Raw genomic sequence first — 12,520 nt, 5'->3', positions numbered from 1 at the left:
TTTTTACACCTACTTTATTCGATATACTCTTTTACTTTTCCCTCTCTTATACTCCATTTAACTTTTTTAAATATCAACTTCTTAAATTTCGTTTTCAAAAAAGTGGTTCACTTATGATGGGATGGAGGGAATATGAGATATTATTATTACTTAAGCTGGCTAAAATAGTTACGTTTATTGTTTGACTTAGTTGGTTTCATTAAGAATGATTGACAATTAGCTAATTTACTGAATAAATACTCCCTCCGTCACAGTTTAAGTCCTATTTTGTCATTTCCATCCCCCTAGTTTAAGAGTCTCATTTAGAATTTTCATATTTGGAATAAAATTCAACCTCATTGTTGATAAAGTTTACACTCAAAATGCCATTACTTTCACAAAAATAAAACAAAACAAAATCCTAAACATACAAAAAGTAAAAAGAGTCTCACTTTCACGGCCTCACTTCAATTATTACACTCCTACAACCACTACCTCACTTCATTTATTACACACTCCACCAATTTTTTAAAACCCGTGTCATAACTAAATCTAACTCTTAAACTGGGACGGAAGGAGTATCAGTTAAACAAATACTCCCTCCGTCCCAATGAAGATGACCCCTTTCTTGGACGGCACGGGATTTTATGCAACTTTATTTTGTGTTTTAAGTGGAGAGAGTAAAGTAAAAGAGAGGGAATAAAGTAGAGATAAAGGGGTTTCCATTTTAAGCAATGGGTCATCTTGATTGTGACAAACTAAAAAGGAAAGTGAGTCATCTTCAATGGGATCTTCAATGGGACGGAGGGAGTAATTGTTTAATCAATATTAATATATGCTAGTTGTATGAGATATAACACTGAGATGACTAGATCTATAATGTAAAATGTGTACGTTGTAATGTAGTGTGCATTTTGCTTATGACAATTCAATAACACTTGATTGAAAAGTGTAACCCGGAGTTTATTGACGAAAATGTTCACACATATGTCAAATATACAATTCATAAAGCAAAACACCTCCTTGCAGAAAAGGAATAATGTGGCACACATCTATTCTCTTGCACTTCCCATACAATGATACAAATGAGTATATATCACATAAATAAAAAATAAAATAAAAAATTGAGTAAACAATTCTGATCATCTGAAGGAGTTCTGGATTTCCTCTAATGTCTTCCCCTTCGTTTCCGGAACCCAAATTGCCACAAACGCGACAGTGAATATGCACATCATGCCATACATAGTGAAAGTTCCTATAGATATAAAGAGACACTCAGCGTCATGATAATAATAGTTGTGCAGATTGTGAATGCTAAGAAACAGTTTTCAGAACAACGTCACTGTGGAGAGCATCATCACCATTACATCCTAAACCTCAGGACTGGATAAAGCTAAAAAACAACTGCATGACAGTTCAACTAAGACTCGTGCTTTTAGGCTCATTTGGTCTTGTTCTTGAGATTCCTAAAACACCCCTTATCTTATAAAGATGTTGTCTACTCAATCAGACAATATTTCTTCTATGTTAATACAACAGTTTGCCCGTGCAATCGTTTTGCTTAACCCAAAAGGCTACCCCATATGTTACTTGATTGAGATTTGAGCCTACTCGTATTTCATCATCATTTTCATATCAAAAAAGTTTTTTTAAACCATGCATTTCCACGATATGGACTATTAATAGGATAATGAAAGTATCGAGGGTTGAATTATACAAACCTCCACTGCTCCAAGTTAGTAGCATTGGTGCAGTCATTGTAATCAGCCACGAGAAAGACCAGTTGAACAAAGTTGCAACACTTCCAGCTAGGCCTTTGATTTTTATTGGAAGAATCTGCAAGTTGTGGATATATGATTTAATCAGCTCATGTCAACTCTAGGCCGTCAAATTCATACTAACAAAAATAAAAAATGAAAACTAGCTTGTGAATGATTTGCACATATGGCACAAGGAGAAACCGAAACTTGAACACATGACATTAATACCAATAAATCTTAATAGTAGTTTCACAACTGCAATTGTAAAACACTTTTTAAAGAATCCAATGACGTCGAGAAGATGGGATAAAGTTTACCTCGGACATTATGAGCCATGGAATAGGTCCCATTCCAAGTGAGAAAGAAATGATCAAGCACTACATATGACAAATGTCAGGTATTGGAGAAAAATTCTTAAATCAACTTTTACTATGTTGTGTTGTAAGAAAACATACCACTACCCCAACTACTGACAGGATTCCCAGGATTCCAAACAATGTAGAGTCCTCGGAAACAGATCCCTTTTAACAACATCAAAATCAACAATTCGTATCAGGTTTCTCTATTATCTATAAATCAGCTTCTGTTGAGTCACAAATGATTCACGAAGCAATACCTTTAAGTAGAATGATACAGCAACCACTACAAGACTAACTGCCATGCCGGATGACGATACCTGAAAGAAGTACTAAACTGTAAGACGAGGCACACTCCGGTGCATCTGGAGACTGTACTTCCAGATATGCATAAACTTTTGCCTAGTAAGAGAATGCACTCATTTGTAGACATTAAAATCATAAAGTGTTTCATTAACTCACTAATAAAAGAATCCGACGCCCAGTTTTGTCCACCAACCATGTAGCCACTGCAGTAGCAATAACCTGAAGATTACCATGTTAGAATATAAATCAGGGATATCTAATAAGAACTCGAATATTTTGATTTTAAATAGATAATGTATTGGAAAAATAATGATAGAGATGCGTGTTTATAGGCATAACCTGAATAACCCCGACACCTACAGTTGCAGCATTGCTCGAAGAGATCCCTGCTCAAAAATAACCCAGCACTCCAAATTAACCAAAAATCAATATAGCTAGACATATGTAGTCTCTTCTACAAGCGATTGTATTGATCTCAGATAATCAAAAACTTAAAATTGAAACATCGATAGCCCATTTCCATCTTTCTAGGATAAGAAATTTACATGTACCCACCTGCAGATTCAAATATGTTATTGGAATAAAAGATGACACCATTAATTCCAGATAGCTGTTGGAAAACAAGTAGTCCAATTCCTATCTGCGAGAAGAAAGACAGCGTCAAAGATCAACTATAGAAAACGAGCAGTTGAAAATTACAACACTTATGAAGATATTATGTACCATAAGGGGTAACCAGTATCTTCTTGATTTGAGATCTTGAAAGCGTAACGCATTTCTTCGGCTTGATGATGCTACAGATCCCTGCAGGACCGAGACATCAGCTCATGATGGACTCATATATGATTAGATTTACAGATATATAATGAATAACAAACGCATGGATCAAATACACACATCCTTGCGAACTAATACAATAAACCTGCCTTGATTTCATGTACTTCAACAGAAATATCAGTGTCAAATCCCCGAAGTACTTGCAGGGACGCTTCAAAATCATCCGTCATTCCCATTTTAGCCTAATATTCAAGGAGCAGGAATATGTAAATCATTCTATCTGTAATAATCATGAGTGAAAAAGTTTTTGGATGCCTCACCAACCACCGAGGAGATTCGGGGATGAAGAAGAGTCCAGGTATCAGTATCAGACATGGCAGTATGCCTGCACACAAAATGAATGTAGTCAGCATTTGAAACCATAGTGCAAACTCCCACATCTTTAATTTCATTAAATCCAATAGCTCATTAGAATTTATTGAATGAAAATTTTCTATGCATTTGAGAAAAGATGAATAAAACGATGTACGTTTTGAATCTGTCAAGGGATTCATCACTATGATGATGAAATGAACCTAAAACAACAGTAATAATTTTCAGTTGACATACGAAAGAATTCCAACTATATTCACAAAGCATAGAGTCCAACAATTAAACGGTCCAGCGGAATTTACCAAGAACTGCAAGAAATCTCCATTCAACAAATAGTCCCAGTAGATATGATAGCAGGATTCCAATCGTCACAGACAGCTACATCATAGGAAAAAAGTGAACTTCAATGACTTCTTGAAGCATAAGAAGTTCTAAGAGGAAAATGGTGAAAGCATACCTGGTTCACTGAGCCCAGAGCTCCTCTAAGATTCTGGGGTGCTATCTCAGCTATGTATACTGGGACCTGCATTATATTAGAGAAAAAAATATATATATAACTTCAGTAAGTCGAGAAAGACTATCTTGAGATTGAAAAAATACTATGACAAAACTGTTAATTTTACCGTGTAAGAGATGATGCCCACACCAAATCCTTCTAACAGTCTTCCCATGTAAAGAAATGAGTAGTCCTATATTTAAAGTGAAATGGAGAAACTTTTAAGAAGTAAGAAATGCAACAGAACATGATACATACATAAAAAAGAGTAGAAAACCTTACTTTAGCGAATGAGATACAAAGCCAACCAATGATGTTAGGTATGGCAGCAATCATCAAAGACTGCAAGACAACACAACGTGTTAAAGTCTTGACCATTCACCACAAAATTGAAAGAACAAGGAACTGCGACTAGCTCATGTTAACAAGCAGACACGTACCCCCTTTCGTCCTATGTACTCAGAAATCTGACCACTAGCAACTGCCCCAACCATGGCTCCCACATTGGACAACGAACCAAATAGGGAGAACTGTACAAATGGCCATTGTTATTGTGATAAATTTAAAATTGAGGATAAAATCTAGTAACAAAAAGATGAACATACTAACCTGCGAGACTGTGAGGTTGAGATCTTTGGTGAGAGCAGACTGAGTTGGCGAAGAGTAACCACACTTCACAAAACAACAAACACAATCATTATAGCTTATATTTAATTTAGTTTCGCCTATGCTACCATACGAATTCATAGGAGGAAGAGGAAATATACTAAAAACATTAACATTTATATTTGGCAACAGAGAAGAGAGCTATAAGTAACAGAAATAGAAAAATCCCCCAATAAAAAGTTTGACATATAAACCTGAATTCTGAGCTAAGCCACATTCCATGAAAGGTATTATAGGATCACATTACAGACAAAAAATATTTTAAATGTATAAGTGGCAAATATAACTACAGGACAAAGTAAAACTAGTGTCAACGGTCCAAGGAATAAGCCTGGTTATTTTATTATAAATGGGTGCTTATTGGTAATATGTAGTAGATGGTGCTAAACAGAGATCTAAACTGGTAGATGGCATCTGATTAGATGCCCAACTTCACAACTCTCACATTCAACAGTCAAATCCAAAATTCTGCATAACTGACAAACTTCATCTAAAACTCCATAATTATCAAAGCCTACAAAGCCAATCATCAATGTATCATGATAAAAAAGTCCTCCTAAACCACCTAATTCAGGTTCCAAATCTCGATCGACTCAGAACTCATTCAGTTTATTGAACATATCATCAAGTAAGCTGAGGTCTAACCACATTTCAAAACAAATTGCAATCAAACAAGCACTAATTACAAAAAGGAAATGAATGTAGATATAGGCAGAAAACATTACAGTGAAACCAAACTGGATAGGACCCAAAGCCACAATCAAAACGCAAGCCAAAACAGAGATAGAGCTATCCCTGATTGCTTGAGAAGATCCCATCATACTTGATTGCCTCGAACCCATCCGATACCAACTCCCTGTATGCAGGAATGGTTTCCTCAGATCCCCCCTCCCATCGTCTCCCTCTTCCATCGCTCTCACTAGAATTCAAGAAAATGCAGATCCCAATTCAAAACTATTCTCGATTGCTCTCCCAAACAATAAATCGATTAAAAAAAGTGATCTTTCTTTGATTCTATGGATTGGAGTTGCAACACCAGTTGAGCAAAGACTAGAAAAAAATGATGGGAAAGATGACTTTTTTTTATATGTTTTTGTAAGTGGTCGTGTGTCAGTATCATGTTGTTGACGTGGACAAGATTTTCAAGATTTACTCTTTAGCTGGCGCTTACCTTTTTAAATGTAATGACGATTTATAAATCAAGTAATTAGAATATAATCTAAAAGATTGAGAATAGCAATAATGTTAATAATAATAGTAATGATATTAATAATATTAGTAAATGATATCACACCTTAAAATTTGTATTCCTTCCTTCCTCAAAGAGTATGAACATTGGATTCGGCATGAGTTTTAATACATAATTGAAAAAAGTAAGAACGAGATAGAAAGAAAAAGTTTTTAAAGTATTGTTAATGAAGAATGAGTCGTACTTCATTAGAAAAAAAAAATTCTAAAATTAGAAAGTTCATGCTTTTAGGGATGGACTAAAAATGAAATAGTTCATACTTTTCAGGGACATGGGGAGAATTAATTTCGTATAATAGGATTATTACAATTTTATAATTTAAACTTGAGATTAGTAAAGTAAGATAGAAATAGAAAAAATAGTTGAAATTGCATAGTGAACGGTGGATCCATAGATGATAAAATAGAAGAGAATGAGAACAAAATTGTCGTAAATGAATATGAACTAATAGAACAGATGAAAAAGAAAATATAACATATTTCTATGAGTATGGGAAAATATTATTAATTATTTTAAAATATACATACTATATAGGGTTTTAAATTAATATATGTAGTTACTAAGTATCATTTACGTCATGTGAAATAAGGTATAATATGTTTAAATTGTTAATATATATACTACTACCGATGAGTTCCGATTTTTTTCATTTAATATTGGATCTTGATTAATATTTGGAGATTTCAATTGTTACTTACTTTATTTAATCGAATACTAATTTATAAAATTTTCAATTAATTTTTAATTTAATACTAAAATTAAAAGTTTAAATAATCTTTGATTCACTTTAGAGATTCAATTAATTATATATTGAATATGATAATTTGATAGTACTCCTGTAATCTGAAATAAATTTTATTTTGTCTATATACAGTGTTGTTGGTAATTGATTTAATGGTTTAGTTGAATATAAGATGACCCATTTAGGTCAAATTAATGATAAAAATGGATGAGATTGGAACTGCCAGAATTGGCGAATAATGTTGTCAATAAAGCACTCTGAAAAAGGACAAAGAATTAGTGACGGACAATTCCGTAATAATTACGGGAGGATACGCAATTGTCTGAAATTGGCAATGAGATTTATAGAAAGATAATTCATCACAATGGACGTCGGCAATTTCACTGCTATCAATCCGTTAGTAAAATTATTATGCATCAATTCAATCACCAACTTCCGTAATCCGTCAGTATTCAGCCTAAAACACTTTTCACCGACAGATTTTTTATAATTAGTGACGAATTTGTGAGTCAGTAAACAACGATTTTTTTTTTGTAGTAAAATAAGAATAGTGAAGCGAGTTCCAAACGAAATCTAAAAAAGGAAAGATACAATTATATCTGTATGGAACATTGTTGATGAAGTCACAAGCCTTACACACTTTTGTAGTTGTGTATAACACTGAACAATGTTTATCACTTCAGTTTGAGATTCTTCATCATAAGCCTGTTCAAATTAAAAAAAATTCCAGTTGCATTAGAACGAGGAATAATACTGCAGCAGCATGAGATAATAATTAATGGAGAAAATAAAATAAAATTCGAGTTATTATGTTTTCTTAATTGTTCTTGAATGCATGCCTTAATTAGTAAATGTGTCGATCAAGAATAGTGCTAAAGCTTTATCCACATTTGTTTGTGTTTCACTATTCATATTTTAATAATATTTGTTGTAAAAATAAAAAAATATTAGTAGTAGTAATATTATTTATTAATGGAAAAATTATTAAATATATAATGCAAACTAAACGTAAAAACCATGATGCGACCTCTAAATTTCAATTCATTTAACCATTAAAAAAAATGAGCGTACATACCGGTGGTCGGTGGTGTATCCTCTGCTTGTAGAGATGGATGTGTAGTTAGGTATAGGTACTCGATCCGTTTCAATATTGTTGATGTCCTTTTCTAAGGCATCGTAATACCTCCTCACTTCCTCAACCGTTTTCCCACATGCTCTTGCAATCTTATACCAATCCTTGTCGTGCCTCACCAAAGCCTCCTCGAATTGCTTGTTTTGATTGGCCGTCCATGAAGAAGAAGACCCTCGCGTCATCGAGCTCGATGCCATCAATGAAAGAGAGAAGACTATTAGTGTGTGTTGTGTTGTGTTGTGGAATATTAGATGCCACAAATTAACTCCTTAAATATAGAGAAAAGAAGATGCTAGCAAGCAAGTTGACGAATATTTATAGAAACTTATTTCTTTTTTTGGGTGAGGAATTCAGAATATGGGACTCGATAAAACAAGAAGAAAGTCAAGGAAATGGAATTCTTGAAAATTCGGTTACTTGTGTTTTGCAATAGCAAGTTGAATTCTATGTAGATAAATAGTGGGATTAGATTAAGATCCCCTCAATCCCCTACTTGTTATTAAGATAGATGCGCCAATACTACAACATCATATTCCTCAACTTTTGGTGAGATGAATAGGTTTCATAGAGATAATTCATTAATTTTCCAATCAATGCATGCCGATAAAGTTGTAGTACACCATAAGGTTCTGCCTATATGAGATCTTGGGTTCAATTTCATTTTTATTTTCACCAAGTATAATTCCACTATGGTTTGATGTGCTTCTAAGTTGCTTTGTGCTTTAGTTATATCCTCCGCCCCCATTACATGTGAGGAGTTTCTTTTAGGCACTATATTTAAGAAAATTATATTTATTGAATCAATTGAAGATAATAAAGTATGAAAAAGGAAAAAGTATGACTACGATAGATAAAGAGAATAAAGTAAGAGACATAAATATGTTGCTTTTTGACAAAAAAAAAAAGAAAAAGAAAAAGATATTAATCATTTATGGTGAGACAATCCAAAGGTTGATCACTTATGGTGGACGAAGGGAGTATACTTTTTTTAATAATCAAAAGTACACGATAATAAGTACTTTTAAAACAGTAAGCAATGACAGACCTTATATTTGATATTTCGCACTTAATCGAAAAATTGAGCAGTTGGCTAGGAAAATTGGCGGTTTGGAATTTTTTTTACCAATACTTGGATAGTATAACTTGATAGGATGGTTAAATTAGCTTGATTACACGCATTTCACACGTGCAAGAAACAAGTTAGTACTTCCTTCGTCTCAATTTAAATAACACATTTTTTTTTTAGTTGTCTCGCTTTAAGTTACACATTTCTTAAAATAGAAACACAATATTTCTATTTTTCTTAAAACTTTATTCTTTCTCCACTTAATTAATAATATTGCATAAAATCCTGTGTTAAATAAGAAATGTTCCACTTAAAATGGAAGTGAAAGTAGAAAGTATATGAATGCATGTAATTAACCTAAATCGAAATCCTAATAAAAAAAAATGTTGAAGACAAGGATGCGATATGATATTGGTGGAGTGATACTCATCTTAAAATGTGGTCCAATAGCTATAAGTTCGGAAAGAATGTTTGAATACAGTTTGTGAGAATAAATTCAAATTAGATTAAATGTTCCAAAAGATAAGGAAGGCACCACCAAAATTTTGTAGACGCTTAAGCAATTGCGATAGATTTTATGTCGACGTATAGTAAACTATAGGAAAATATTCTTATAGTAATATCAAGTTTACTTGCATATTATTTGTCTCATTAGATCCTTATATTATTTTGTCTCATCTCAAGTCCATATACTTTTATATTTAATATCTTTTCATTCATCCTTATTTACTGGAATTGCTATTTTTCATTATAAATAAACAATGAAATAAATTTCACGTGATTACCTTTACAAAAATTGAAATATATATTGTACATAAAGGCAAATATTAATTTCAAACAAAAAAAAAAAACTTCTTTATTTGCTCTCTCAATCAATGAATTTATTTAAAGGTGTAGTGCATAGAGAATGTCAACTCACCACCACCAGCTCGGCTTATTTGGTTGTGCTCAAGTCTAATCTTAATTAGCAGTGTATTTCATAGATTTAATTTGCTTTATTTTAATGCTTGTATTTTACCAAATTTATTATAGAATTTTATTAGTATTGATATATCTTAGATAGTTGAAAACTGAAAGAAATCTATTCAATGGGAATAATTAAATAAAATAAAGTAATTGTACATGGTTTAAAGCAACCCACGGGTCATGGGTTCAAACCTCACCATCCACTGGGAAACTTTCGATCTTAATCCGCAAACTCAGTTGAGCAGTATTAGTCAGATTCCGTCGAAGGCGGTGTTCAGTACACCTGTGGTAAAAAAAAAAATTTATAAGTACAAGGATTTATTAACACAAAACGAGGTTGGGGATACGTACACTCGTGGTTTATATCTTTTAGAAATTAGATGTAGTTTGGTTTGCTTGGTTTTAGGTCTAAGTTTTCTCTCTTTTTTTATCTAGATTTCTATCAATTGGTTGTTGTGATGAGGTTGCTGAGGTTTGAAAGAAAAAAGGCTACAAAAGTATGAATTCCAATTAGATTTTCAAGGCAGTCGTTGTATTAATCTTCGACCTATCTTCATGTGGATATAATTTCTCACGTCTTAATTCAAATTATGGTTGTTCTACAATCTAGACAGTATTTGAAATCCAAATTACAGTAATTAGGATTAAAATATTAGTCAACGTGAATACGATACTCGTACATATCTTCATCTATACTGTGATAACATTATACAACACAGTTTTATTTCTAATGCTAATAAAAAATGCATTAGTTAACGAATAATTTCATAATGTGTGCGGCCTCTTTTTGCTTCTATATTTGGTGTTCATATGTTATTTTCTCTCTTTTTTTGTGATGATTTTAAATCAGATTTTAAAATTTTTATTTTGGTTTCGTTATTAATTTTTTAATTAATCAGTCCACTATAATATAGTATGAGTGAGGATCGTTATTCAGCTAGCTAGGTTGGCTTCACAAACACATACCAAATACTAATATTATTGGATTCTTCTTGGTACAACATAATTGAACGAGTAAATGAAATGTGATTTTTATTTTCACTCTTTTTATTTGTTTCATATAATGAAATAGAATTCGCTCATATAATGGAATGAAGGAAAGAATGAAATAAAAATGAAAGGGCAAATGAATGTCATTTCATTTCTACCTTCGTTATATTCGACCCTCAATCCATTCCACCCATATTCCATTCTCCCAACATCGTTCTATTCCATCATAAAAAAAAAGATGTTATATAGTGCTTTATTGTGCTTTTCCTCGTAGTTGTTAAAAAAGATTACTGCTACATACGTCAAACTTTTTCGGTTTTCGCCTTACCAAACATCAATTATCGTAAACTTTTTTACCACTAATCCCTATTAAGGAACAAATTTAAATTTATATTTTCACCATTTTGTGGTACTTTAAGGTTAACTCAGAAGACTGAGCTTTGGTCATTTTTAATTGTAACAATTTGCATATTTTCGTACATCCACTACTCTTATCTCGGAGAATAAAATCGCTTTAATGATCACATTTGGTTATCCCATATACCCGCTCTATTGCAGCATTATTAATTCGTGAAACGTAATAGGAAACGATATTTATTTTGTTGTTGTATAAATGATTGGTTAATACACAATCATAATTTTAATTTAATTACAATATTATTTTTGTCTGAATTTTTCGTTATGTATCGTTAGATGATAACAACATGACGATAATTTCCAACATCAATCTCATAATATACTAATTTGAAATAGAGAAATTCGTTTAAGTGTACGTTTCATCCTCTAGCGTTGCGGTTGGGCCTGTAGTTAGGGATGGGCACTTGATCATTCTCGATGTTGTTTATGTCTCTCTCTAAGGCCTCATAGTGGCGCCGCACTTCTTGAGCGGATTTGCCACCTCCAACTGCCCGTGCAATGTTGTGCCACCGGTCGGGAGCATCCCTATCATACTTTGCTAGTGCCGCCTCAAATTGCTTATTCTGCTTACTGCTCCATGATGAGGATGTCATTGAGCTTGATGCCTTTGGAAAAAGAGAGATCTTGTTGTATTGTGTTGTGTTGTGTTGTGTTTGTGAGAGATTTTGGAAGTCATGCATGAGATTAAATACTCACATAAGGTGATTCTTTGGACAAGTTGAGGAATATATTTTCGTTATCTTTCTCTTTTATTTCTCTATCAGTTGTGGAATATGTGATTCATAAACATCAACTAGGGGACCATAAACCATAAATGTGAATAAAGTCATGAACTAAAATAAGTTAAAAACCTTCTTTGCATAAAAATACCATACACCATTAATTTAGTCCGCCGATTTTTTTATTTTGTGATTTAATCATATTATTCTATTCTATACAAAAAATTACTCTTGTTTATTATTCTATGAGATTATCTCATTTAATGTGATTGCATGCAATATTTTTGTCTTTGTCCGACAATATGTGTTAGTTAAATTTAATTATGTACTAATATTTTCTTTCACCAACTAAAATGAGTTAACTAAGTAAACCTTTACGTCGGATTTTATGTTAGAGTCTTCAACTTAATATATTGTACTATTAGAAATAAATGATTCCATTATAAAATACTTAAATTTTTAATTTTCTAACAAAAAAATACTAGTGTTATATTCTAATGATAAGGTTGCTTTTCTCTAAATTTATG

At 32.5% G+C, this 12,520-nt stretch overlaps 2 protein-coding genes and 1 pseudogene across 2 annotated transcripts; all 3 read right to left on the bottom strand.

Moving 5' to 3' along the window:
- Positions 1-921: 921 nt before the first annotated feature.
- Positions 922-5,770, bottom strand: LOC125196025 (sugar transporter ERD6-like 6). Its single transcript, XM_048094372.2, has 18 exons — positions 5,438-5,770; positions 4,656-4,718; positions 4,487-4,576; positions 4,329-4,388; positions 4,174-4,239; positions 4,008-4,073; positions 3,853-3,928; positions 3,499-3,563; positions 3,328-3,420; positions 3,125-3,205; positions 2,957-3,041; positions 2,741-2,787; positions 2,558-2,620; positions 2,356-2,415; positions 2,195-2,260; positions 2,057-2,116; positions 1,701-1,815; positions 922-1,234 (listed from the first exon to the last, which is right to left on the bottom strand). Exons 1-18 carry the CDS (start codon positions 5,621-5,623, stop codon positions 1,122-1,124), a joined length of 1,455 nt encoding a protein of 484 aa, XP_047950329.1. The 5' UTR covers positions 5,624-5,770; the 3' UTR covers positions 922-1,121.
- A 1,384-nt stretch (positions 5,771-7,154) lies between these two features.
- Positions 7,155-8,086, bottom strand: LOC125196026 (protein RADIALIS-like 4). The gene is made up of 2 exons (XM_048094373.2): positions 7,779-8,086; positions 7,155-7,408 (listed from the first exon to the last, which is right to left on the bottom strand). The coding sequence occupies exons 1-2, from the start codon at positions 8,030-8,032 to the stop codon at positions 7,378-7,380; spliced, it is 285 nt and encodes a 94-aa protein (XP_047950330.1). The 5' UTR covers positions 8,033-8,086; the 3' UTR covers positions 7,155-7,377.
- A 3,349-nt stretch (positions 8,087-11,435) lies between these two features.
- LOC125194812 (protein RADIALIS-like 3 pseudogene) lies at positions 11,436-11,923 on the bottom strand (annotated as a pseudogene).
- Positions 11,924-12,520: the final 597 nt, after the last annotated feature.

The sequence above is a fragment of the Salvia hispanica genome, chromosome 4 (assembly GCF_029641045.1).
Source record: "Salvia hispanica isolate PSC_SH4W2 chromosome 4, Shi_PSC_v1, whole genome shotgun sequence".
NCBI classification, from domain to species: Eukaryota; Viridiplantae; Streptophyta; class Magnoliopsida; order Lamiales; family Lamiaceae; genus Salvia; species Salvia hispanica.
The sequence above is the reverse complement of the archived record's forward strand: the minus strand, read 5'-3'. Positions and strand labels throughout refer to the sequence as shown.

Excerpts from the sequence above, each read along its gene's own strand:
- LOC125196025 (XM_048094372.2), bottom strand. The coding sequence starts at position 5,623 with ATGGAAGAGGGAGACGATGGGAGGGGGGATCTGAGGAAACCATTCCTG. Across the intron at positions 2,416-2,557 it reads GGCGTCGGATTCTTTTATTA|GTATCGTCATCCGGCATGGC; the intron begins GTGAGTTAATGA and ends TACTTCTTTCAG. Across the intron at positions 2,261-2,355 it reads CTGTATCATTCTACTTAAAG|GGATCTGTTTCCGAGGACTC; the intron begins GTATTGCTTCGT and ends TGTTGTTAAAAG.
- LOC125196026 (XM_048094373.2), bottom strand. The coding sequence starts at position 8,032 with ATGGCATCGAGCTCGATGACGCGAGGGTCTTCTTCTTCATGGACGGCC. Across the intron at positions 7,409-7,778 it reads GGATACACCACCGACCACCG|GCTTATGATGAAGAATCTCA; the intron begins GTATGTACGCTC and ends TAATTTGAACAG.